The sequence below is a fragment of the Callithrix jacchus genome, chromosome 18 (assembly GCF_049354715.1).
Source record: "Callithrix jacchus isolate 240 chromosome 18, calJac240_pri, whole genome shotgun sequence".
Taxonomy (NCBI): Eukaryota; Metazoa; Chordata; class Mammalia; order Primates; family Cebidae; genus Callithrix; species Callithrix jacchus.
The window spans coordinates 11,822,415-11,849,357 of NC_133519.1; the positions used below are offsets into that span (position 1 = coordinate 11,822,415).

Below are 26,943 nucleotides of genomic sequence, written 5' to 3' on the forward strand. Positions count from 1 at the left end.
ATATACTATAATGATAGATACCTGTCATTACATATTTGTCAAAACCCACAGAAAATATAACACAAAGAGTGAACCCTAAAACAATCTATGGGCCTTAATTAAGAATAATATATCAATATTGGCTCATCGATTATAACAAATATACCACAGTAATGCAAAATGTCAATAGGAAAAATTAGGGGTGGGGAGGAGATGAAGAGTATATGGGAACTCTCTGTACTTTGGCCTAATTTTTCTCTAAAATCATAACACTAAAACAAAAATTAGTAAAAAAAACACAGAAGGATAGGAAGTGCAATGTGTGTGTTTTGGGTGTTGGCCTTGGGGATTTAGATACTAGGGGATGAGGGTGTAACCCGAGTGTTCTGAGCTTCTTAGGGTGATATAATCAGATATGGGATAAAGGGTGAAATGAGATTAGATGACAGCCTCAAGACAGAGAGCTGGTGAGGCTGTAGGAGGATAGAGGCTCTCTGGGGCCCTTTCTTCACTCCTGCTAATGGTGGTAAGAATGCCAGGGCAGTCTTATTCTTGACAACAGTCTTATGCTCTCCTACAATCTGAAATATTTATTGCTATTTTTTAGCCTATTGAACTGGTAACTACAGAACTATAATCCTGCATCATCTCTTTCTTTTTTTAGGTAGGAACTAGTACTTCAATCTGTTCTTAGTTTTATATTTGATGCTCAGATATATTAATGGGAAAGTGGCTGTTTGTACCAAGAAAATGGGTTTTGAAGTCCTTAATCACTGGCGCAGATACACGTTTATATGAAGACAAACGTTTCCAGGAGCCATCTTCACATTTCTTTGTAAACTGGTCAAAGAGAAGTCTTAGGTCCTTGTTCCAGCTGGGGTTGGGGACAGAACAGTCCTTAAGAAAGACTTCCTCAGAAGAAAATGACCTCTAAAAGACAGAAGAAAAAGAAGAGTAAGTAATGTAAGGTGCATTCTATTTCATAACATATTCTCTCAATTTCTAAGACTATCTTGCTGCTTTTCTTCTCCCCAGAAGCCTGTCACTTCTAAACGGAAGGGAATTTCAGGGATCACCTGGTCCAAACTCCTTGGGAAAATGAGAGATTGAGAGAGGGAAAATTATTTGCCCAACATCACCCAGTGAGCTATTGGCAGAGCCAGCGTTATGCTCAGGTCTGCTGACTCCATTCTTTTTTCCAAACTTTAAACAAGCACAGGTGAGCCCAGCACACTGGAGATGGAGATAAAGAACAGACATTATCTTCCATGTAAAAAGTGCTTCCAGGCTATGCACAGGAAGTTAGAGGATAAGGGAGAAGTATTCATCTAGAATTAGGAGTTCAGGAAGGGGTCCTTTGACTTGAATATTGATTAGACAAGCAGAAATTAGCCAGCTAGAAAGAGTATTACAGGCAAAAAACAAACAAAAATACTGTGTGGAATATAGTTTGGATGTGTGTCCCTGCTCAAATCTCATACTGAAATATAATCTTCAATGTTGGTGGTGGGGCCTGGTGGTAGGTGACTGGATCATGGGGGTGAATTTCTCATGAATGGTTTAGTACCATCTTCCTAGGGATCCATCAGGAGTGGGGCCAAAGGAGCAGGGAATAAAACTTCATAGGGAGAGGGAATTCTCTAGCTGAACTTTGTAACAATTTGAACCAGGGAGACTTCCTGGTTCAAATTGTTACAAAGTTCAGCTAGGCCAGAACTTGGGCAGGGTGTGAATCTGGCTTGCAGACTCCACAGTGGGGAAACTGAAGCCCTTTTCTTTCTCAGCTGGGAGGTGGAAAGCCTCCAACAAGTTTTCAAGCCAATCTTGCCCTCCACTTGGAAACAGACTTGGGGCTGTTGTGGGGGGTGGGGCACGGTGGGAGTGAGACCAGCCCTTTAGTTTGCACAGGAGCTGGGTGAGGCCTGTGACTGATGGCTTTTCCCAACTTCCCTGACAACTTGCATGACTCAGCAGAGGCAGCCATAATTCTCCTAGGTAGACAACTTCAGTGACCCGGGAATCTTGCCTTCATCCCCCACGTCAGCTGCATGTTATGGTCCTTCCCTACCCACCCTGGTAGCAGGACACAAGGGGCATATAATCTTGGGAGTTCTAGGGCCCCACCCACCACTGGTCCCTCTCCATACTACTATAGCTGATGCTTTCTGGAAAGTGCCAACTCTTGGCAGGAGGCCAACCAGCACGAAAGTAGACCATCAAACCATCAAAGCTAAGAACCCTCACGCAGTCCACTGTACCCTCTGCCACCTCCACCAGAACAGGCACTAGTATCTATGGCTGAGAGACCCATATGGTTCATATCACAGGACTCTGCAGACAACTCCCAATACCAGCCCAGAGCTGGGCAGACTCGCTGGGTGGCTAGACCCAGAAGAGAGACAACAATCACTGCAGTTCAGCTTACAGGAAGCCACATCCACAGGAAAAGGGGAAAGTACTGTCAAGGGAACACCCTGTGGGACACAAAACTCTTAAGAGCCTTCAGCCCGGGACCTTCCCTTTGGCACAGCCTACCTACCCAAATGCGAAAGAACCAGAAAACCAACCCAGGTAATATGACAAAACAAAGCTCATCAACACCCCCCAAAAATCACACTAGGTCACCAGCGATGGATACAAACCAAGAAGAAATCTCTGACTTACCTGAAAAAGAATTCAGGAGGTTAGTTATTAAGCTAATCAGGGAGGTACCAGAGAGAGGCAAAGCCCAATGCAAGGAAATCCAAAAAATGATACAAGAAGTGAAGGTGTAAATATTCAAGGTAATAGATAGCTTAAAGAAAAAAAATAATAATCAATTTGGGAAATTTTGGACACACTTTTAGAAATGGAAAATGCTCTGGAAAGTCTCAGCCATAGAATTGAACAAGTAGAAGAAAGAAATTCAGAGCTCGAAGACAGGGTCTTCAGATTAACCTAATCCAACAAAGAGAAAGAAGAAAGAAGAAAGAAGAAAATATGAACAAAGCCTCTGAGAAGTCTGTGATTTCGTTAAACGACCAAACCTAAGAATACTCAGTGTTCCTGAGGAAGAGGACAATTCTAAAAAATTGGAAAATGTAGGCCGGGCGCGGTGGCTCAAGCCTGTAATCCCAGCACTTTAGGAGGCCAAGGTGGGTGGATCACGAGGTCAAGAGATCGAGCCCATCTTGGTCAACATGGTGAAACCCCGTCTCTACTAAAAATACAAAAAATTAGCTGGGCATGGTGGCGTGTGCCTGTAATCCCAGCTACTCAGGAGGCTGAGGCAGGAGAATTGCCTGAACCCAGGAGGCGGAGGTTGCGGTGAGCCGAGATTGTGCCATTGCACTCCAGCCTGGGTAACAAGAGTGAAACTCCGTCTCAAAAAAAAAAAAAAAAAAAAAAAAAATGGAAAACGTATTTGGGGGAATAATCAAGGAAAACTTCCCTGGCCTTACTAGAGACCTAGACACAAAACTATAAGAAGGATAAAGAACACCTGGGAAATTCATCACAAAAAAGATCTGCACCCAGGCACACTGTCATCAGGTTATCCAAAGTAAAGACAAAGGAAAGAATCTTAAGAGCTATGAGACAGAAGCACCAGGTAATTTGCAAAGGAAAATCTATCAGATTAACACAGATTTCTCAGCAGAAACCCTACAAGCCAGAAAGGATTGGGGCTCTATCTTCAGCCTCTTCAAACAAAATTATAATCAGTCAATAAATTGTAGCCAGTGAAACTAAGTATCATATATGAAGGAAAGATACAGTCTACTTCAGACAAACAAATGCAGAGAGAATTCACCATTACCAAGCCACCACTATAAGAACTGTGAAAAGGAGCTCTAAATCTTGAAACAAATCCTGGAAACACATCAAAACAGAACCTCTTTAAAGCATAAATCACATGGGTCCTATGAAACAAAAATGCAAGTTAAAAAGCAAAAACAAGGCTGGGCACGGTAGCTCACACCTGTAATTCCAGCACTTTGAAAGGCTGAGGTGGGCGGATTGCCTGAGCTCAGGAGTTCTCGACCAGCCCAGGCAACACAGTGAAACCCTGTCTCTACTAAAATACCAAAAATTAGCTGGGTATGGCAGAGTATGCCTCCCTCAGGAGGCTGAGGAAAGAGAATTGCCTGAACCTGGGAGGTGGAGGTTGCAGTGGGCCAAGATTGTGCCACTGCACTCCAGCCTGGGTGACAGAGCGAGACTCCATCTACAAAAAAAAAAAAAAAAAAAAAAAGCACAACCAAAAAACAAAACAAAAAAAACCCCCGAAGAACACAGGTGACAAAGAGCATGATGAATGCAATGGTACCTCACATTTCAATACTAACATTGAACGTAAATAGCCTAAATCCTCCACTTAAAAGATACAGAACCACAGAATGGATAAGAACTCACAAACCAACTATATGCTGCCTTCAGGAGACTCACCTAACACATGAGGACTCAAATAAAGTAAAGGGGTGGAAAAACGCATTTCATGCAAATGGACACCAAAGCAAGCAGGGATAGGTAGCTATTCTTGTATCAGACAAAACAAACTTTCATGCAAGGGGGTTAAAAAAGACAAAGAGGGACGTTACACAATGGTAAAAGGCCTTGTCCAAAAAGGAAATATTACAATCTTAAACATATACGCATCTAATAGTGGAACTCCCAAATTTATAAAACAATTACTAATTGGCCTAAGAAATGACATAGCTTTTCTCTGCTTCCAGCTTCCAAGATGACAAAGAAAAGAAGGAACAATGGTCGTGCCAAAAGGGCCGAGGCCATGTTCAGCCTATTCGCTGCAGGAACTGTGCCCGATGCATGTCCAAGGACAAGGCCATTAAGAAGTTTGTCATGGCCTTGTCCTTGGACACGCATCCATGTGGTGGCTCAAGCCTGTAATCCGAGCACTTTGGGAGGCCAAGGCAGGTGGATCATGAGGTCAAGAGATCAAGACCATCCTGGTCAACATGGTGAAACCCCGTCTCTACTAAAAATACAAAAAATTAGCTGGGCATGGTGGCGTGTGCCTGTAATCCCAGCTACTCAGGAGGTTGAGGCAGGAGAATTTCCTGAACCCAGGAGGTGGAGGTTGCGGTGAGCCGAGATCGTGCCATTGCACTCCAGCCTGGGTAACAAGAGTGAAACTCCGTCTCAAAAAAAAAAAAAAAAAGAAATTCTTCATTCAAAACATAGTGGAGGCCGCAGCAGTCAGGGATATTTCTGCAGCGAGCGTCTCTGATGCCTATGCACTTCCCAAGCTCTATGTGAAGCTGCATTACTGTGTGAGTTGTGCAATTCACAGCAAAGTAGTCAGGAACTGACCTCTTGAAGCCTGAAAGGACCTAACACCCGCACCCCGATTTAGACCTGCGGGTGCTGCCTCATGACCCCCCCAAAAGCCATGTAAGGAGCTGAGTAAAAGACTGAAGACAACTATTCTCTGGAGAAAAATAAAATGGAAATTGTACTTAAAAAAAAAATGACATAGCAACACAGTAACAGTGGGGACTTCAATACTCCACTGACGGCACTAGACAAGTCAGCAAGACAGAAAGTCAACAAAGAAATAATGGACTTAACAGATATATACAGAACATTTCACCCAACAACCGCAGAATACTCATTCTATTCAACAGCATGTGAAGAGAATTAAAATGTTTGTATTTTTAGTAGAGACGGGGTTTCACCATGTTAGCCAGGATGGTCTCAATCTCCTGACCTTGCAATCCGCCTGCCTGAGCTTCCCAAAGTGCTAGGATTACAGGTTTGAGCCACCATGCCCAGACAAATATTTTTTTAAAGGGAAGATAAAAGCTATGGTACCTTTTAGTTCATGTGACTTTAATCTTTGAAAAATAAAAACAGCCTTAAAGATTACTGGTAAAATGCAGATGTTGTCAAAATATAAATAGGGGGACTAAATTATGCAGTTGAGTTCCTAGGTTTGCTAAGAATTTTAAGGTTATAAACTGCTTTTTGGGTTTTGAGAATTGTACAACTTGGTAAGGCCTGGGACATATAAAACTAACCATGCCCTTAATTATGTTGGACGGAGTCAAACCTTGGCCGCACAGAGCACATAATTAAAACAACTTACCAGGTTTTACATTAAAGTTAAAAATTTCCAGGAGTTATCTGCATGACATGTAATTGAGACTACTTGAATTGTTTTAAATTAGATAAGATAAAGCTGGCTGGGTGCAGTGGCTCATGCCTATAATCCCAGCACTTAGGTCAGGAGTTCAAGACTAGCCTGGACAACATGTTGAAAACCTATTGGCAACACAGTGAGACTTCATCTCAAAAAAGAAAAAAGAAAAAGGCCGGGTATGGTGGCTTATGCCTATAATCCCAGCATTTTGGGAGGCCAAGGCAGACAGATCATGAAGTCAGGAGTTCGAGACCATCCTGGCCAACATGGTGAAACCCTGTATCTACTAAAAATACAAAAAATTAGCCAGGTATGGTGGCAGGCACCTGTAATCCCAGCTACTCAGGAGGTTGAGGCAGGAGAATCACTTGATCCTGGGAGGCAGAGGTGGCAGTGAGCCAAGACTGCACCACTACACTCCAGCCTGGGTGACACAGCGAGACTCCGTCTCAAAAACAAAAACAAATAAACAAAAAAATGAAATTCTTTTCTCTCCCTTGTTGGAGGACTCAATTCCACAGGTTCGCCTTAGCATTTAGCTTATGATAAGGAGTCCGTGTGACCCCCCAAGACACATTTTTGTCCTAAATTCAATTCTAAGTTTCAGGTCAAAGCCCTAGGAAAGAAAACTGGATTTAAGGGCTTCAGAGGCAGATGATAACTGCAGTGTTCGTGCCAAGGGCTTGAGACAGTTAGCGTGACTCACCCCATCTTGGCTGCTGGACCTATCTGCTCTCCCCCCGCTCTCAAGGGCTGTCGAGTCGAGGTAAAAACGGCTAAGCCACTGAGGCAAAAACAGAATGCAGAGTAAGGGCCTGCGGTTTATGAGGACATTTTGCTGACTGCTTTCATATCCCCTTTAGTCTCTATGTAAGCAATAAGCTTGCTGCAATTGAGATGCCTGAGAGGGGCAAAGACCCCTGCCCATATTTTCTTAGGAGCTAAGCCTCTGTTCTACCTCCTGATGGAAAACATGATTAACAAGCCACCTTAAGGGCACCATTGTTTGTTTGCACTGTGTATCTTTGAAAAACATAGATTAACTCTTAGACTGCTTTGTAAGCTATTACCACAAGCCCCTGATAACTATTTTTACGTGACTTCTGTTCCCTTTTCTGTTTGCCCCTTTTCTGCTGAGCTAAAGTAAATGCTGAGCTAAAGTAAATGTAACGAGAAAAAAGGTATAAAAGCTGTAACCCACAAAAATAAAGCTGCTGCTTGACTACAAGTCATTCAGACCTCCAGACTCTGCTTTTCTTTCTTTCACTTCCGCGCACTCTCTCCCTCAGGTTGAACGAGACATCTACGTTGGTGGTCTCGGGGACTCCCGCAGGTCGGTAGCCCCCCGGCAGACGTGTCGGACCCCAACAGATAACAGAAGTTAAATGGCACAGCACAGGCGAACATGGCTAATTCCTGCCGATTAAACCAAACCTCCCGTTTAATGGATAAAGATTGTGCTAATATCCATGGCATAAACGAAGTTTAGGGAACTCCAAGGTTACTGCCAGTAGCAGTGATAGAGGCATAGGTGAAAGCAGATAATCCCTATTCCCCAGGCCCTCCCTGTTTTATAGATGGCACCCTGTCACAGTTGCCAGGACTTGGGGATACAAGGATGGAGGAAAGAAAGAGGAATGCCTCACTTTCCCTCCCTCACATACCACAGGTATTTGCTAGGAAGAAACACTTGCTCCCCTCGTTCTAGATGAGTAGCCATCCATCTTCAGTCTGTACCCCTTTCGAATGCATCCTGAACCCCTGGGATTCCTTTGAAAAACACCTTCTTTTTCCTTTCTCCTCCTCTGTCCTCTCTTTACTGCTAGGTAATTGTGTCTCTGTACTATGGGACACTCCCCTCAGATGCATCTTCCAAACTGGGAAGAGTTAATTTCCCAAACCTTAAACTGGTTGGCATAGGATTAGGCTCAGGGAAAGGGAACCTAGAAGCCTGACACACTGGCAAAGGTTTTTTTTTTTTTAAACTAGTCGGGCTTTTGGACTCCTTCTCCCTGTACAAACTGGTAAAAGGCCTTGGGATTTCTGAGCTGTCCTTACCCCTGCCGTGTTTTGTTTTGATATGTCTTCTAATAACCCAGTTTGTCTCTTCTTCCCTTCAAGCCATCAAACTCCAAACAGTCAGGCAACTGGAGCTTTGGACGTTGGCCCCTTTTTGCCGGGGACCCTCAGATAGGCCTGAGAGAGCTCTGATGGCCTTTTCTAAAAAACAGGGTGCCCTGTAAGCAGGAAGCAGTTAAGACTAGCCTTCACCCTTATCCTTATCTTAAAGGCAGTTAAATGTACTTCTTTAGAGGGGGAATGAGACAGCCAAGTAAAAAGGGGTCCCCAGGGAATCTCCAACGGGCCTGCACAGCAGGAAAACGGGGTGGAGCCATGGAAGTTCGTGCTGTTTGCAGAGGGAAGGAGCCTGGCCTCTTGAGTTCCTACGTGGTGGGGCAGAAGCCAGGTAACAGGCTTTCCTCTCACTCCGCTGAAAGTTTTTCTTTTTCCTTTTTCACCCAATAAATTCCAGTTTTCTCACCCTTCTATGTGTCCATGAACCTAAATCTTCCCTGGTCATGTAACAAGAACCCGGTTTTTAGCTGAACTGAGAAGAAAGTCCTACAACAGTAGGACTTGTTAAGAAAAATTACGACTCCTTAAATGTGTCTTCTTTTAAGAGTAAGTTACTGAACATTAAAAAGCATGATTTATAAAGCCTGTAAATACTAATACTTATTCTCAGCACAGGTTACAAGGCACCAACATATAATTAAAAAAATGAATTCACCTTTGTAAGACGAGCACATTTTCTTCCCAATGTGTAAGATGGTATGGGATTAGTGACTAATCTGCATTCATTGTTCTTTAAAAGAAAGCTATAGTAGCTTAATAGAAACACTACACTCATCTAAATCACTCTGTCTTTCAGTTCTTGTCAATACAGAGCTGCTCCCTCCTCTTTGTTTCCTTAGTAGTTCATTACAGCACATAGTACATACATATTTTAATTTTGCAATTGCACTCCTGTTAAATAAAATTCATAGGAGGCCATTGGTTTCGCCTGAGCTTCTACACCAGGCCTAATAGACCAAAGCAAAATGGAGTTACTTATGCTGAAGTTCCACAACTTTAAGTGGGAATTAAGTTGCTTATCTGATCTTTTAAGGAGAGTGAGAGAGACAACAGCCAAATGCCCAAACAAGCCAGTTTTATGGCATGTTAAGGGTGTCTCCTCTGCTCTAACCTTCACAAGGAAAGTAACTTTGAACCCAGTTTTATGGCATGTTAAGGGTGTCTCTGCTCTAACCTTCACAAGGAAAGTAACTTTGAAACCAGTTTTATGGCATGTTAAGGGTGTCTCTGCTCTAACCTTCACAAGGAAAGTAACTTTGAAACCAGTTTAGCCCCTTTTTGTCTCTAAAGCCAACCTCCTCAGCTCAGTGCCTCAGACTGGTCATTCTATTTTAAAGGAGAAAGTGTTGCTTGATTCTGGATTGCAAATAAAAGCCAATTAAGATCTTTAAACTAAATTTGTAATCTTGTTTTATGACAGTTCTGGCCAACATGGACAAAGGGACTGCAGGGACATTGCTGACAACTCCTGAGATCCCTTGAGGTGTGCAAGAGACACTGCCCATGTCTTTGGAGGCTCCCCTGTCTGCTTCAAAGAGTCCAAAGATTGTACAACCATGGTCAGACTTGACTTTTTTTTTTTTTTTTGAGACAGCCTGTCGCCCAGGCTGGAGTGCAATGGCGCAACCTTGGCTCATTGCAACCTCCGCATCCTGGGTTCAAGCGATTCTCCTGCCTCAGCCTCCTGAGCAGCTGGGATTACAGGCATGTGCCACCACACCTGGCTATTTTTTTGTATCTTTAGTAGACATGGGGTTTCACATGTTGGCCATGGTCTCAAACTCCTGACCTTGTGATCCGCCTGCCTTGGCCTCCCAAAGTGCTGGGATTACAGTAGTGAGCCGCCTGCCTGGCTTAGACTTTGCTCTTTTTGCACCGATCCCCTTGATCATTTTGGCTTCCAATTCCAGGATTAGTTTGTGCTGTGAGAGGAAACATGAACTCGGGGTGGGGACCAAGAATTAGTTTGTGCTATGTGACAGCATATGACCTTTTGGAGTTTGCAGTGGCTTGGTGAGTCACTGGCAAGAGTGACAGTCTTGACAGAAACATAACTTGGTCCCCTAGGGAGGTCTCAGGTGTCTGACTGGGTCAGACAGAAACTGCAGGGGGTGTAAACTCTGGCTTTCAGAAATTCACAGGGATTTTATGTCTATTATCTTAATTTCTTTTTCTTGTATGCTTAGGTAGGGAAAAATCATTGGCTGATTCAGTTAAGGGGATCTCAATGCCAAAACCAGAACGTGACTGGTGGGCACGAGTCAGGCACTTGAGAGCATCAGAATACTTGCCACCAAAAAACAGATTCTTGGATTAGGATAAGCAAGTCATGGAAATGGGTCAGCTTCAAGAAAACTTCTGTGCAAGGAGGGAACATGTGAAGGCATTACATGGCTCAACCCTGTGGCATTTCTTTTTTTTTTTTGAGAAGTTTCACCTCTGTTGCCTAGGCTGGAGTGCAGTGGTGTGATCACAGTTCACTGCAGCCTCAACCTCCTGGGCTCAAGAGATCCTCCTACCTCAGCCTCCCAAGTAGCTGGGATCACATTCATGTGCCACTATGTCCAGCTAATTGTTTGTAGAGATGGGGTCTCCCTTTATGTCTATAAAGCCAACCTCCTTGGCTCAGCTCATCCTAACATTCTACTTTATAGAATGAGGCAAATAAAAGCCAATTAAGATCTTTAAAGTAAATGTATTAGAATTTTGTCTTTTGACATTTGTTCTCCTACCCTAGATTGTGAGCTTCTTAAGAGAAAGGATTTTTTTTTTTTTAGGTTGTTTAAAGAGATTCCTTTAATACAACGAATACAAAAACATGTTGAGATAGTACCCCCACAATTACACATTTTTGAACAACTGAAACTACGGTTACCAAACAGCTCTTTTTATTATAGCATCTACAATGCCTGAAAAAGGCTGTAATAAATAACTGTAGACGAATCGTAAGACACCCATTTATTTAATCACAGTAGATCGTATTACACAGTATCTCCATGTCTTCATTCTTCAGATTCTCCAGGCTTACGAATGTCATCAATCTTCAAAATCATTCTAACCATTTGTGTCACAAGAGATATTTGTTGCTTTTTGCCAATCAAGGTTTCTATGACATGCTGTTGCTTCATATCATTTGTCCCCCTGTGCAAACAGTCGATGCCAAGAACAGGGTTCATCTCCTTCACTTGTCTGGCTCGGACTTCGGTCATAGTCTGGATGGGATTCATGCCACTGTTTTCAGAAAGGGCCATGGGGATGACCTGCAGTGCATCAGCAAACGCTCTCATGGCATACTGTTCTAAGGTGGGGCACTTATCTGCCTCTTGGCTAACTGCCAGGGCACAGGATATCTCAGCAGCCCCCCTCCATACACCACACGATTATCACGGATGAGGTTCCAGATGACACACAGAGCATCGTGAAGGGATTGTTTCGCCTCCTCCATGATCATCTTATTTCCTCCTCTAATAAAAATGGTTACAGCTCTGGAGTTCTTACACTGCTCGATGACCAGCATTTTATCTTTAGTCGTTCCAAATGAGATCTCCTGTACAAGACCAGCAAAGCCCAACTTCTCGGCTGTGAGCTCTGAGAACCTGGGGACAATCCGCCCTCCTGTTGCAATGGCAATCAGCTCAATTTCAGGTCCTCCTACCCAGCGCACTGCAGGCAAGTTGTTCTGAAGAAGTAAGTGATTTGCTTCATCATCAAAGCCCCACTGACAAATTGCTAGGTTAGCACCAGTCTCCTTAATCTGTTGACTCATCTCTTCAAATTTCTCCTTTTCATATTTCTGAAGGGCTTTATAATCTTCTACAGAGGTCACATCCAGCTTATGCTTCGTTTTTGGTTTGGGTGGTTCGAACGGACATATGAGAATTGTAATCTTAGCATCTTCCATTTTTTTCGGCATCTGCGGGTGACTGAAATCCTTGTCCATGATCACGCCCTTAATCAGCTTAGTGTCCTCCAGCCTGCCACCCACTTTGCCTTCTACTTTGATAAGCTCAAAGTCCACATCTCTGCGCTCCATGTCTGCTACAGTGAGGACGGCATTCACAGCGATCTCGGCCATTTGTCGGTGACAACTGTTGACCACTTTGGAGCCCAGTGTGGTTTTTGCAGTCTGAATCAGGGGTTCGGTGTCCTTTATGTCAACAAGGACGCTATCACTGATCTTGTGCAGGTGTTCAATAGCAACGCAGGCAGCCTGCTCTTAGCCATCAGCTATTCTGATTGGGTGAATGCCTCGGTCTAGCAACTGCTCGGCTTCTTCTAACAAGGCACCAGCCAGGACAACCACTCCTGTGGTTCCGTCTCCAATTTCATCATCCTGAGACTTGGATAGTTCCACCATCAGCTTGGCAATCTGATGATTGACATCCATCATGCTTAAGATGGTGGCACCATCATTAGTTACAGTCACATCGCCATCCTTATCCACCATCATCTTATCAAGCCCATTTGGTCCAAGTGACGTTCTCATTGTATTTGCCACAGCCTTTGCTGCCATTATATGAGACTTGAGGGCCTCAAGGCCCATAAGACGGGACTTGCAGTCTTGATCCTTGATGATAAGGAAAGGCCGCCCATATTCATCGAAGGCGAGGGTCCCCATGGACACCATAGTGCAGCCCCAGGAGTTACTTTTTCAGATTGTTTCTTTCTTACCTGTACATCGTCAGTGGCCAGTAATGCCTAACATAGTGTTGGGGCTTAATCGGTATTCATTGAATACATGAATAAAGCACAAAATAGAGACACATAAACAGGTAACTACATTTAATACAATTTTAGGCACTGAATTAAACAGTTTGCTTGCATTACATCATTTAATATAACAACCTTTAAAGGTGAAGAAACTGGCTTAGGAGAGGGTATTAACGATTATCTGACATCCAGAAGCCTCCTACTCACTTCCAGTGTTGGCCGTCTTGTTTCTCAGAAACAAGACAAGTCAGAGACAATCAGGATTAAACCATTGGAAGAGATGGTGCTCTTCTGGGATCTGCAATGGTTAGGCGCCAGACTGCCTAGGTTCAGAGTGTGTGACCCGGCTGAACCTTTATTAGTATCAGTCCTAGCAGTAGCGGTCCTTTCTCTGCTGAATTGAACAGAGTCCAGCATCCTGCACTCTGCTTCAAAACTGAGTCGAGTATGCATATTTCAAAACATCATGTTGTACACAATAAACATACAATTTTATCTGCCAATTAAAAATAAATTAGAAAAAAGCAAAAAAACAAAAAACAGGCAGAGCGTGGTGACTCACGCCTGAAACCCCAGTGCTTTGTGAGGACCAGGCAGGAGGACGGCTTGAGCCCAGGAGTTCAAGGTGGCAGTGATCGCTACTGCATTCCAGCCTGGGTGACAGAGCTAAACCCTGTCTCTCTCTCTCTTTTTTTTTTTTTTTTTTTAAGATGGAGTCTCCCTCTGTAGCCCAGACTGGAGGCAACCTCCACCTCCCGGGTTCAAGCGATTGTCTTGCCTCAACCTCCCTTGAAGTTGGGATTACAGGCAGGCGCCACCACGCCCAGCTAATTTTGTATTTTTAGTAGAGAGGGGGGGGTTTCTCATGTTGGTCAGGTTGGTCTCGAACTCCTGACCTCAGGTGATCCGCCCGCCTCGGCCTCCCAAAGTGTTGGGATTACATGGATGAGCCACGGCACCCTGCCAACCTTGTCTCTTAAAACACACAAAAAAACTTAAAAAAAGAAAACAAAACAACTCGGGTCACTCTCCCGGCCGGTTTCTTACGGTCTGAATTTCAGGACTGAGTATTCCCAGGCCCCGGCTGCTTATGCCGCCGTGTGGTGCCGAAGTGAGATTGATTCTGAGCTCGGCTGGCTGGGGTATGAATAAATAACTGAAGGCTCTGTAACCGCAGGCGTGTTTCCGACTGTGAATCCCGTTCCCGCCCCACGCCCGAGAATGCCCAGACTCACCAGCGCAACTCGCCGCTCGCTGCCTGGCGCGCGCCGGCCTGACGGCAGCCCGCGCACAGCCCCGAGCGTGCGCAGGCGCGCGGCGCAGCTCCTCAGCATGGCTCCGAGCAGCGCTGGAGACCAGGCCGCCTTTGCCCTAGCCACGGACGGCGCACGGTCCTTCCACCATAAAACCGCTCGCCCGAGTTAACCCCTTGATTGGGCGCGACGCAGAGCTTGGCAAGGAGGCGGTGCGTACGGCAGGGGGCGGGGTGTGAGGCTGGCGGGCCCCGGGCAGCGCACTACTGTGAGCCAGTCTTCTGGTTCCGGCCTTTCCTTCCGGAAGACTTTCCTTTGCGGCCAAGCGCCGGGCCCCCTCGGGGCCTCTCAAAGGCGAGGGGAGCGCGGCGCGAGCGGATGCTGGGTACCATTTTCAGCCCGTCAGCCCCTCAGCCTGCGCGCCGACTGGAGGCTTCGCGGTCATTCTCCCAGTGTGGCCCAGGCGAAGGCAGTGCTCGGTGTCCCCAGATAGTTATCCCTCCCGCGGAAGACAAGTCCCTCGGGCGGGTAGGAGCGCACGCTAGGAGTGGTATGAATGAAGTGTTTTCTAGAAGGGCGTGGACAAGTCTCTGGGACACGATTGATAGTGCTGATTTATAGAGGGCCGTCTGGACACAAAAGGCATTTATGCGATTGAAAAGCTGCTTTCCTTCTCAGTCACAAGCCCTGATGAATTGGTGACTCAGACGCTTTGAAAAAAAAAATTAATAAAAGAAAGAGAAAATAGAAAAGCTGCTTTCCTTGCCAACAGCCCCATACCCTCCCCAGGAGCGCACTTGTGCCTTGGAAGACTTTTTCGTTACATAAACTCACAAATTATATTACAAACGAAGGTAATGGGTACTAAAAGAATAATGGGTACTGTAACTAATTATTGTACTGCTATCAATGCTTTTGAGGTTATTTACCTCTTGTATTTGTATTGTGAGAATACTAGGCGCATACCTTTTAAACTTCGAATTCTGTAATCTCACAGGGACCTTGAAATCAGACTGGGTGGGAGTATTGCCATTTCTCCGATACTGCAAATCCGGGCCATCCTCCCCCTTTATTTTCAAATGCTTAACAGTATGCCACAGCCTTAGTCCATCCTGAGGTGAAGACTCTTAATGATTTTTTTTTTTTTTTTTTTTTTTTTTTTTAGGTACAGAGTCTCGCAAAGATACAACTATTGCACTGCAGCCTGGGCAACATACTGATGCTCCATCTCAAAAAAGCAATAAATTAAAAAAGAAACTCCAAGGATCTGAGCGCGTTAGCTATTTTGCCTTGACTCTTCCCATGAACAATTCCAGCTGTTTGTCAGTAGGTAAGAATACACAGATATATTTTAAGCCTACACTTAAATGGGGGAGGGTATAACATTCTGAGACAACGGGAGTTGGAGAGAGAAGGCAATGCAGTTAGGAGGGCCCTTGGAATCCTAGAGCCACTGAACTGAAGATCAAGCATAAGGATGGCTGCTGAGAGTCTGTAATTCTAAGAGATTGTTTTCTGATGTCTCCTAACCCCCCCTCCCCCCTCCCACATTCTCTTTATCTCAGTTGTCTTCCTCTTTAATATATTAATAGTATTGCAGTTTCCTGGCAACAGGGATGGGATCAGATTGCCTTATTAATTGTAACAACGTGCACATAGTGCTTAAATACTTGTTTAGTAGCAAGAACCCAGAGTGTCTTTGGTGTCTAGTGTTACCATGTTGTGCATGCAGCTGGAGGCACACAAGTATTACAGAAACCTCTAAAATTGAGATGACTACTGTTAATGAATAGAAAAGTTTATTCAGGTAACTTGAAATTGCATGTATTTACAATTTACAATGTAGTCAGTCAAAACCCAACGACTTCAACCTGCTAGGATCGTCTATGAGATTAATGTACGATAGCTCACCTATCAGCTTCTTCTTTTTTATTTTTTTATTTTTTATTTTTTATTTTTTTGAGACGGAGTTTCACTCTTGTTACCCAGGCTGGAGTGCAATGGCGCGATCTTGGCTCACCGCAACCTCCGCCTCCTGGGTTCAGACAATTCTCCTGCCTCAGCCTCCCGAGTAGCTAGGATTACAGGCACACACCACCATGCTCAGCTAATTTTTTGTATTTTTAGTAGAGACGGGGTTTCACCATGTTGACCAGGATGGTCTGGATCTCTTGACCTCGTGATCCACCCGCCTCGGCCTCCCAAAGTGCTGGGATTACAGGCGTGAGCCACCGCGCCTGGCCCTTCTTTTTTATTTTTTTTGAGATGGAGTCTTGTCTGTTGGCCAGGCTGGAAGGGCAGTGGCAAGATCTTGGCTCACTGCAACCACCGCCTCTAGGGTTCAAGTGATTCTCCCTGCCTCAGCTTCCCTAATAGGTGGGATTACAGGCATGTGCCGCCATACCAGGCTAATTTTTTATATTCTTGGTAGAGACAGGGTTTCACCCTGTTGGCCAGGCTGGTCTCGAACTCCTGACCTCAGGTGATCTGCCCGCCTCCCAAAGTGCTGGGACAGGCATGAGCCACCACACTTGGCACCTATCAGCTTCTTAAAACACTTTAGACTTAGGGCAATTATGGGTCAGTTACACTCAGTTTAACTGAGTTTAACCTTCATTAAACTTTAAATTTTTCAAGTAGCAGCAGTGCATTTAGCCAAGTCATCCACACTCTTGCGTGGCTTATACTCTGGGGTATTTGTGTTGACAACATATATAAAATGGCCAGATTTGGAAGAGGAAGGGCAGGTTGCAGTTAGAAATAGGATTGATAGGCTATGGAAGTGGAAGAGTTTGAAGCTTGTATGTTTTAGGCAAGGAACAAATGTTCAATCTTGATAGAACTATGCTTTGAATAAGCCAGTGATATGAAGCTTAGTAGTCTTCTCACCATTCTTAAGTTTTTTAGGCAGCTTTATTGAGATATAGTTGACATAGGCTAGACGCAGTGGCTCACACCTGTATCCCAGCACTTTGGGAGGCTGAGGCAGGTGGATCACATGAGGTCAGGAGTTCGAGACCAGCCTGGCCAATATGGTGAAACCCCGTTTCTACTAAAAATACAAAAATTAGCTGGGCGTTGTGGTGCTTGCCTGTAATCCCAGCTACTTGAGAGGCTGAGGCAGGAGTATCGCTAGAACCTGGGAGGCAGAGGTTGCAGCGAGCTGAGATCGTGCCATTGTGTTTCAGCCTGGGCAATAAGAGCAAAACTCTGTCTAAAAAAAAAAAGCCGGGCATGGTGGCTCATGCCTGTAATCTCAGCACTTTGGGAGGCTGAGGCAGGCAGATCACAAGGTCAGGAGTTCATGACCAGCCCAACCAACATGGTGAAACCCCGTCTCTACTAAAAATACAAAAATTAGCCAGGCATGGTGGCACACTCCTGTAATCCTAGCTACTCAGGAGGCTGAGCCAGGAGAATTGCTTGAATCCAGGAGGTAGAGGTTGCAGCGAGCCAAGATTATGCCACTGCACTCCCAACGCCAGGCTATAGAATGAGACTCCGTCTCAAAAAGAAAAAAAGAGATATAGTTGATATAAAATATACGTATTTAAAGTGTACAATTGGATGTTTTGATAGAAGTTTACACCCATGCAACCATCACTATAATCAAGGTAATGAGCATATCTATTACCCACAAGTTTGCTCATGTCCTTTTGTAAACCCTCCCTTCTATTCTACAGTGCTTTCTGTTACTGTAGATTAATTTGAATTTTCTAGAGTATTATATAAATAGAATTATATAGTACATACTTTTTGTGATCTGAATTTTTTTAATTCACTGTAACTATTTTGAGATTCACGTTTTGCTTATGTCAAGAATTTATTTTTTAAAGTTGCTGAGTAGTATTCCATTGTATAGATGTACCACAATTTTTCCATTCACCCATGGATGACCTTTTGGGTTATTTCCAGTTTTTGTGGATTACCAATATAGCTGCCATGAGTACAAGTCTTTGTATGGATGTATGCTTTCTTTTCTCTTGGATAAGATTGGAATGATTGGATCATGTGGTGTAGATGTATGTTTAACTTTTTAAGAAACTGCCCAACTGTTTTCCAAAGTAGTTGTATCATTTTACCAGTAGTGTATAAGGATTTCAGTTCCTTCATATCCTTGCCAACCTTTGGTATGGACAGTCTTTTATATTTTAGCCATTGTAACTAGATGTGTGTATTTCGTTGTGTGTTTTTTTTTTTTTTTTAATCTTATGGACTTATTTTTAATCCATGTATCTTTTTCATTGAAATGTCTATTCAAATATTTTGCCCATTTTAAAAAATGAAGTATTTTTATTCTTATTATCGTACTTTTTGTGTTTCTGTCTGATAACCGTTTTACATGTAAATTTTAAATTAAATTTTGAATCTTGCATTTATATGAAAATTGAATGGCAATACAATGCTGGATGCTTTAATATTTCTTGCTGAATTTTTCTTGGATTTGTTTTCATAGATCTCACTCTTGGAAAGGATGTTTTCTTGAATTGTTATCCATGGGGCAAGGCACCAAAACGAGTCTACGGATGGGTGAACGTTCCATCATCCTTTCAGTAGCGGGAGAAAGGTGACTGTGAAGGAGGAGGTTGAAAAAAGGAACTGCAGGCTTATTTTCAGGTAGATGCAATTCATCTGCAATTCATTAGTATTTTAATATAATGTATAGAGTCGCGCGTGCGCGTGTGTGTGTGTGTGTGTGTGTGTGTGTGTGTGTGTGTGTTTTAACCATCTTACAATATGTCCATGTAATGTTGTATTGTTCTTGAAGTCTTACATGGGGGAGAGGGAGATTTCTACTTGGGGAGTGCCAAGTAGATGGTATTGTCATTTACTACCTGTCTTATGCTCTAGCCATACAGGTCTCCTTTCAGCTCCTGGAGTGCCCCAGGCTTTTTCCTGCCCCAGGGCCTTCTTGGGTGTTGTTGCTCTGCTTACAAAGCTCTTTCCCCTACCTTTTCTTTCTTTCTTTCTTTCTTTTTTGGGGGGGGGTGGAGTATTGCTCTGTTGCCCAGGCTGGAGTGCATTGGTGCGGTCTGAGCTCACTGCAACCTTAGCCTCCCAGGTTCAAGCGATTCTCCTGCCTCAGCCTCCTGAGTAGCTCGGATTACAGGCGCGTGCCACCACACCCGGCTAATTTTTTGTATTTTTAGTAGAGATGGGCTTTCACCATGTTGGCCAGGCTGGGCTTGAACTCCTGACCTTGTGATCCGCCTGCCTCAGCCTCCCAAAGTGCTGGGATTACAGACATGAGCCACCATGCCCGGCTCCTCCTCCTCTTTACATAACTAACTCCTAGGTTTTTGGTGTCCACATAATTGCCACTTTCTTAGGGATGCCTTCTCTGAACAAAGTGCTTACTAGATTTCAGATAGTATGCTAAGTTCTTTATATACATGATTTTATTTAATCTGAATTAGGTCCTCATTAAATTCTGAGTGCTGAAACTTTTCCTTTAGAGCAATTTTTATAGTTTATAGTTAAATATTGTGTGCTACCTGTCTCTCTGAGAAGACTATAAGCTTTTTCCATGTCTCTTTTGTATACCCATGCCTCCTCAATGATGGGCAGATCTTAGACACTCAAAAATAATTGTTGAATGAACTAATGAGTGGGGAACATTTGGAAGGAGGGCTGGGATCTTTACTCTTTCAACTTTTTCTCTCTAGTTATCTTGTCAATTCCCATGGTTTAAATACCTTTTATATGCTGATGAATCTCTTGTTCAAAGTTCTCTTCATTTAGTCATCAGGATAATCATGTGAGATTACCATTATTATCCATTTACAGCTGAAACCCATGGAGAAAATTATATATTCCCATGCCATCATCAAATGTAGGGTTTCATGGATGTTATGCATTCCTAAGAAAGTTCTTCTATATCATTCTCATTACAGAGTGCTGCAGCACCGTAAGACGGTGAAAAAAAAAATACAGAGTGCTAGGTTGGTCTTTTTCAACATTGCCTTGTTGAATTCAGAGTTAAGGGCATCTGTAGGATTTGTTATGTAAAGACACCTGTATTGACAGACCAACCAAGCTGTTACATGAAGATTCTGGTAATGAGTGAGATGGGATGAGCTGAATAAGCAGAAATCTTTACAGAATTCTAACTTAAGAAAGCTTATTTTTACCTTGGTATACTGTGAATAATAAAAAAGCACCATTTATAAATACTTACAAATGCTTAATACAGATTTTGAGTCACCAACATGTGACTGAAAGAACAAATCCACTTCTGTAGTTGTGGGATTACTGTAGGCCATACTTCTTTAGTGCTGTATGAAACCATTTTGAGTTTACACTAATCCAAATATCCTAAGAGTCTCAAAAAGAAGACCTACAGTAGATGAATAATGAAACTGTCCCTATGCAAGTTACTGAATCCCTGAGAAGGTACAAGCTAAGTCTTGAAGGACAAATTGGAGTTGGCCCAGCAAATGGGGCCAGAAAGGACATTGCAGGTTCCATGTCAAAGTACAGCATGGAATCACCTGGCAAGTTCAGGAAGCTACTGAGAGTTTCTGTCGAGTTTGGGCATCCAATAAGAGGAGGATGTGGTGAAAGACGAGGCTGGAAAGGCTGGGCCTTCAAGATCCCAGAGAACTCTGTTCTCCTGTATGTGCTTAGAGATTACTCTGGTGGCAATGAAGAGCTACTGGAAGACTGTTAGTAGAGGACTGGCATTATCTGACTTACATTTTAGAATGATTATGATAGAGGCTATGGGGAAATTGCACTGGAATCAAGTATACACTTGAGTGCTCTGTGGGGGTTGATAGAGTGAGGGGATTTGGCAATGGATGAGGCCGAGGGCATGGGAGAAAATGAGGACTAGGCTGTCATCCAGGTTTCTTGGATGACCAATAGTGGAGGTACCCTTTAGAAAGGGAAAAAGAGGGGAGAGAGGGGAGGGACAGTGGGGGGGTGGGGAGTTGGGGAGAGAGAGCATGGGGAGAAATGCCAGATATAGGTGAATGGGAGGAAGGCAGCAAATCACACCGCTATGTGTGTACTTACGCAACAATCTTGCATGTTCTTCACATGTACCCCAAAACCTAAAATGCAATAAAAAAAAGAAAGGGAAAAAGAGGAGTGTGTTTGGGGGTGCAGGGAAGAAAAGTGAGTTCTTTTCTAGGTGTCTTGTGTTGCAGGTACTGCAGAGATAATAGAATAGTTTGGAACTTAAGATAAAGACCTGAAAATGTCCTTGGTTTAGAACACAGAAAGTATTAGAGATGTCAGTAAGAGCAGTTGAGGTGGAGAGGCGAGGCTGGAGGAATGAGTGGGAGGTAAACATACAAACAGGAGTAGATTGACTACTCTTCAGACCTCTTATGGTGAGAAGAGAGGACAGCAGCCAGAGGTGAAGAAAGGAATGTGTTTAAAGAAACATGCTTCTTTCTCTTTCTTTCTTTTCTTTCTTTCCTTTCTTTTCTTTTGTTCTCTCTTTCTTTCTCTCTCTCTCTCTGTCTTGTCTTGTCTTTTTTTGAGATGGCCCCTTACACTGTTGCCCAGGCTGGTGTGCAGGGGTGTGATCTTGGCTTCCTGTAACCTCTGCCTCCCAGGTTCAAACAATTCTCCTACCTTAGTCTCTTGAGTAGCTAGGATTATAGGTTCCTGCCACCACACCCAGCTAATTTTTTCTATTTTTAGTAGAGACGGGGTTGTTGTATGTTGGCCAGGCTGATCTCGAACTCTTGACCTTGTGATCCGCCCACCTCGGCCTCCCAAAGTGCTGGGATTACAGGCGTGAGCCACTGCGCCTGGCCTCTTTTTAAAAAAAAAATACATGGGAGTGACTGTAAAGAGAATAAGGAAAACTATAGTACACCTGTTATTAGGTTGTACTCCTATTCATTGTTTTCAAGTTTTTGTTTTCTGCCTGTACACTGGACTGGATCCCAAATTCTAGTTTCCTCCAGTTTCTGGCTATAATTTTCCAACTAAGAACAAGAACTGCTCTGTTCCTAAAGCCCCACAGCTGAAGCTAGACAACTCGATGCAAATTTTAAGGGACAAGTCTCATGCCCGATGTGTGGACCACATCAAGGGTTCACCGAACTGCCTGATGCCATAATCAGAGACATTGAAACCACAAACTGATATGAGTTGTTAACCTTATCATGGGGAGTTTTTCTCAAGACTGTCAGAATGGCTGAGTGTGATGGCTCTTGCCTGTAGTCCTAGCACTTTGGGAGGCTGAAGCAGGTGGATTGCTGAGCCCAGGAGTTTGAGACCAGCCTGGGCAATATGACGAAACCTTGTCTCTACAAAAAATACAATAATTAGCCAGGCATGGTGGCGCATGCCTGTAGTCCTGGCTACTCACAAGGCTAAGGTGGAGGATGGCTTCAGCCCAAGAGGTGGAGGTTGCAGTGAGCTGAGATCATGCCACTGCCACTACACTCCAGCCTGGGTGACAGAGCTAGACCCTGTCTCCAAAAACCAAAACTGTCAGAACAATACTCTGCCATAATATGACTCTTATTTTCCTTAATTTTTCCTTGCTTATGCCTATCTTTTTTGTCTGGCAGAATAATGCTATAGTTAGAATTTCATAATCAGTAGCTTCAGTGGGTAACTTGCAAATTGTCACTCCATACTTTAACTCAGTCATGAGGTGAGAGATTTTCTGTTAGCTGAACAAGAAGGAATTGTTGCAGTTGCTAACACTTTTTGTTGCACAAGGATAAATATATCAGGTATCAGAGAGACTGGGATGAAAAAATTAACAGACTGGCTACTTGTTTAAGATGGATGCACTCCTCATCTGGCTCATTCTTCAATTTATTCTATTTTAGTTGGTTTGTTTCATGAGGACCCTAGCGAAGGAGCATACTCCAGACTCTTAATATTATCCTCCTGAGGTAACAATAGCAGTCTCTGTTGCACTATATGCTCTCAAAATGTTTTAAATCTTTGTGGCCATAATCCCAGCACTTTGGGAAGCCAAGGTGGGCGGATCACCTGAGGTCAGAGTTCGAGACCAGCCTGGCCAACATGGCAAAAACACCAAAATTAGCTGGGTGTGGTGGTGCATGTCTGTAGTCTCAGCTACTTGGGAGGCTGAGGCAGGAGAATCACTTGAACCTGGGAGGCAGAGACTGCAGTGAACGAGATCGTGCCACTGCACCCCGGCCTGGGCGATAGAGTGAGACTCTGTATCAAAAAAAGAAGTTTTAAATGTTTGCATACAGCCATCTGTTGAATGTCAAATAGTCTGTCTTTTGCTAGAATAACAAAAAACTCAAATAATGCACGATGATGTGGACACTGTACCCCATGAATGATGTGTTGAGACTGGAAACCCTAAAATGATGGTAACTGAGACTAGTGCCAATGCCCTTGGTTTTGGTCAGGTTCTCACTTGAGCCTTGACCAAAAGGGGAAAATTGTTATATAAAAATTATAGACGGCCATTGTTTTGGACTAAGCTCCTGGACTAGGCTCCAGTGATGAGAGTAAAAATCAAACTGAAGTCAGTCATACTGAAGTTTTATGTAACTCAACCAAAATGAAGTTGTTACTTGACCTTCCTAGAAATCAGGAGAGAGAGAGAACAGCCTAATTTCCCAAACATGCATGATAATAAAGTTTCATCTGCCCTAATCATTACCAAAAAATGTAAACTGATGTTAAGCAATTAGTTATTTCTCCATTGTTCTGTTTTCTCTTCCCACCTAATAAGGACAGTAACTGTGAAATGACTTACCCACTCTTTGTTCTTTGTTTTTGCTTTCTTCAGCCCTTCTCTGTCTGTAAAACCAATCTCCTCTGCTCAGCTCATCAGAACACTCGTTCTGTTTTATAGAAAGAGGTTTTGTCTTATGCTCTTGTTGCAAATAAAGCCAATTGAGATATTGAGATCTTTTTTTTTTTTTTTTGTGGGAACTAAAAATTAAAACAAGTGAACTCATAGGGAAAGAGAATAGAATGATGGTTGCCAGAGGCTGCAGAGGTTAGTGGGGTTGAGAAGTAGGGACAGTTGAATGGGTACAAAGATATGGTTAGACATAATGAATAAGATCTAGTATTTGATAGCCCAAAAAGTATTTATTCTACCATTTAAAATAATTGAAAGAATATAGTTGGAATGTGTATTGGTTTGTTTTCATGTTGCTAATAAAGACATACCTGAGACTGGGTAATTTATAAAGAAAAGAGGTTTATTTTTTTATTTTTTGAAAAAAAAAAAAAAGAGAAAGAAAAATGTCATGAAGGGGAGGAAGAAAGAGGAAGAGGGAGAGAGAACGGGAGTTGCTTTATTCTAAAAATGGGTATTGAAAACCTCTTTTATGCCAATAATTGTGCTTAATAATGGCCAACCAATATTTCATTTAAACCTGTGAGTAGGTGTATGTGGTACTGGTAAGAGTGTACATTCTGTGTATTTAAAGTGGAGAGCTCTATAAATGTTTATTAAGTTTACTTGTTCTGGATGTGAGTTCAAGTCCTGGATATCCTTATTAATTTTCTGTCTCGTTGATCTATCTAATATTGATGTTGAAGTCTCCCACTATTATTGTGTGGGAGTCTAAGTCTCTGTATAGGTCTTACGTATCTGGGTGCTCCTGTATTGGGTGCATATATATTTAGGATCATTAGCTCTTCTTGTTGCATTGATCCTTTTATCTTTGTTGCTTTGTTGCTTTAAAATCCATTTTATCAGAGATGAGAATTGCAACTTCTGCTTTTTATTTATTTTTGCTCTCCATTTGGTTGCTAAATCTTTCTCCATCCCTTTGTTTTGAGTCTTTGTGTATCCTTGCATGTGAGATGGGTCTGGATGCAGCATACTGATGGGTTTTGGCTGTATCTTTTGATTGGGGGATTTAGTCTATTTAAATTTAGGATTACTGCCATTTGATGTTAGCTGGCTGTTTTGCCCATTAGTTGATGTAAATTCATTATGTTGATGCTCTTTACTTTTTGGTATATTTTTGGAAAGGCTAATACTGGGTGTTCCTTTCTATGTGTAATGCTTCTTTCAGAAGCTCTTGTAAAGCAGGCCTGGTGGTAATGAAATCTCTGAGTACTTGCTTGTTCATAAAAGATTTTATTTTTCCTTCACTTGTGAAGCTTAGTTTGGCTGGATATGAAGTTCTGGGTTTAAAGTTCTTTTCTTTAAGGATGTTGAATATTGGCCCCCACTCTCTTCTGGCTTGTAGGGTTTCTGCCTAGAGATCTGCTGTGAGTCTGATAGGCTTCCCTTTGTGGGTAACCTGACCTCTGGCAGCCCTTAGTATTTTCTCCTTCATTTCAACCCTGGTGAATCTAACGATTATGTATCGTGGGGTTGCTCTTCTTGAGGAATATCTTTGTGGTGTTCAACAGCTGCTTTGAGAATTTCATTGTCTGACCGTAGTCCATCCAGTTCACTTTGAATCTTACTCCTTTCTTTTTCTAGCTCACTCTTAGCTCTTGCTGCCTCCAGTTTGATGTCTGTTATTTCTAGTTTGTTTGGATGTTTAAGTTCTTTTACTGTACTGGACAATGTATTTATTTCTTGTTCTGCTTTATGCAATTTATTAATCAAACAGGTATTTTATTCATTGCTTGATTGTAGCTCTTTTTCCAAGTGTTCTGCCCATAGCTTAGCTGACTGTTTTTCAGCCTCTGGGGACCTGACTGTAGCCTGCACCTCAGCCAACTGCCGCACCTGTATTCTTTGGACATTTTCTACCTGAGTGCCAGAATTCTCCTTTTCAGCCCATAATTCTGCTACTTCAGCCTCTAAACCTTTTAATTTTTTATACAAATAGACTTTTTCTCGAGTAAGTTGCTCACTCGTTTGCTGTCTCTTGTGAGATCAACATTAAGCAGCTGGTTACATAGTTCTTTATCTTCCTCCAGTCTTGCAGTCTCTGATTGATATTTCATTTTTCCATATTCTAAAATATGCGCAAACTCTTCCTTCTGGTGTTCAAATTCTGACTTGAGAAATGTATGTTCATAGTGAAGCTTATTATATACAGCTCTATACTTTTCCACCTCTTCATCCGGGGTCTGAAAACGTTCTCTCATTGGAGTTTCTAATTCTTGTTGAATTTGGGCTCTTAGCAATTCCAATTTTTGTGGAGTTAATATCTGCAGTCTCATTTCTTCTAAGCCTTTAGTTTTCTCTACTAATTCTTCTCTTAGTTCTTGAAGCAGCTGAAGTTTTTCCTGGTGAATTTGCTTTTCATTTAACAGGTGCTTGAGTTCATTTTGTGACTTTACATATTCATTCTGCAACCTTGTGTGTTCGGCTTTCAGAGTCTGATAATTAGCTTTATGATGCCCACATCGTAACCTTTCATCAATTAACATTTTCTGGAACGCCCACTGAGAACCTGTCAATCCACTGTTTCCACCAGGAGGCAAATTATTGGGAAAAGTGTCCATGTCGGTAAATGTGCTGACAACCATGTAAAAATAAGTTTTGGCTTTCTTATTATTTTAGTTTTCTGTCCAGGAGTATCTCCCGCTCCTTTCTTGCTAAGGTAGAATCTCAGGAGGCCAAATTATACGTGACCGGAGTTCTGGCCGCGCTCACCACCAAGGACACCTCCACGGCTCCGACCACCGGTACCCACTCAACTTTGCTCATGGAGGCATTGGGACAAAGAGTTACGGTCCCTCAGTGGGGTGTCATCCCAGCCCGCCATGCCTCGCTCTTCAGTTCGCGGTGCAAACTGAAGAGGAGGAGCCAATTGAGATCTTTAAACTATGTCTTTTGTAATTATA

The 26,943-nt window shown here is 43.0% G+C and overlaps 2 protein-coding genes and 2 pseudogenes across 6 annotated transcripts in view; 1 reads left to right on the top strand and 3 right to left on the bottom strand.

Moving 5' to 3' along the window:
* Positions 1-14,410, bottom strand: part of THEM4 (thioesterase superfamily member 4) — a 37,799-nt gene extending 23,389 nt beyond the window's left edge. Inside the window, exons 1-2 of the mRNA XM_008984377.5 lie at positions 14,200-14,410; positions 723-909 (exon numbers count right to left, since the gene is read on the bottom strand). Coding sequence (XP_008982625.2) covers positions 723-909; positions 14,200-14,298 — 286 coding nt within the window. The 5' untranslated portion in view covers positions 14,299-14,410. The remainder of the gene's footprint in view (positions 1-722; positions 910-14,199) is intronic.
* On the bottom strand, positions 11,121-13,005 carry LOC118149125 (T-complex protein 1 subunit epsilon pseudogene; annotated as a pseudogene).
* The window catches only part of LOC100394456 (dexamethasone-induced protein-like), a 73,278-nt gene continuing 60,601 nt past the window's right edge, over positions 14,267-26,943 (top strand). For all 5 annotated transcript variants that reach the window (XR_013529363.1, XR_013529362.1, XR_013529364.1 and 2 more), the window contains exons 1-3: positions 14,267-14,429; positions 15,383-15,547; positions 18,674-18,834. The gene's annotated coding sequence lies outside the window, so the exon portion shown is untranslated. The remainder of the gene's footprint in view (positions 14,430-15,382; positions 15,548-18,673; positions 18,835-26,943) is intronic.
* LOC100400604 (centrosomal protein of 83 kDa pseudogene) lies at positions 25,378-26,764 on the bottom strand (annotated as a pseudogene).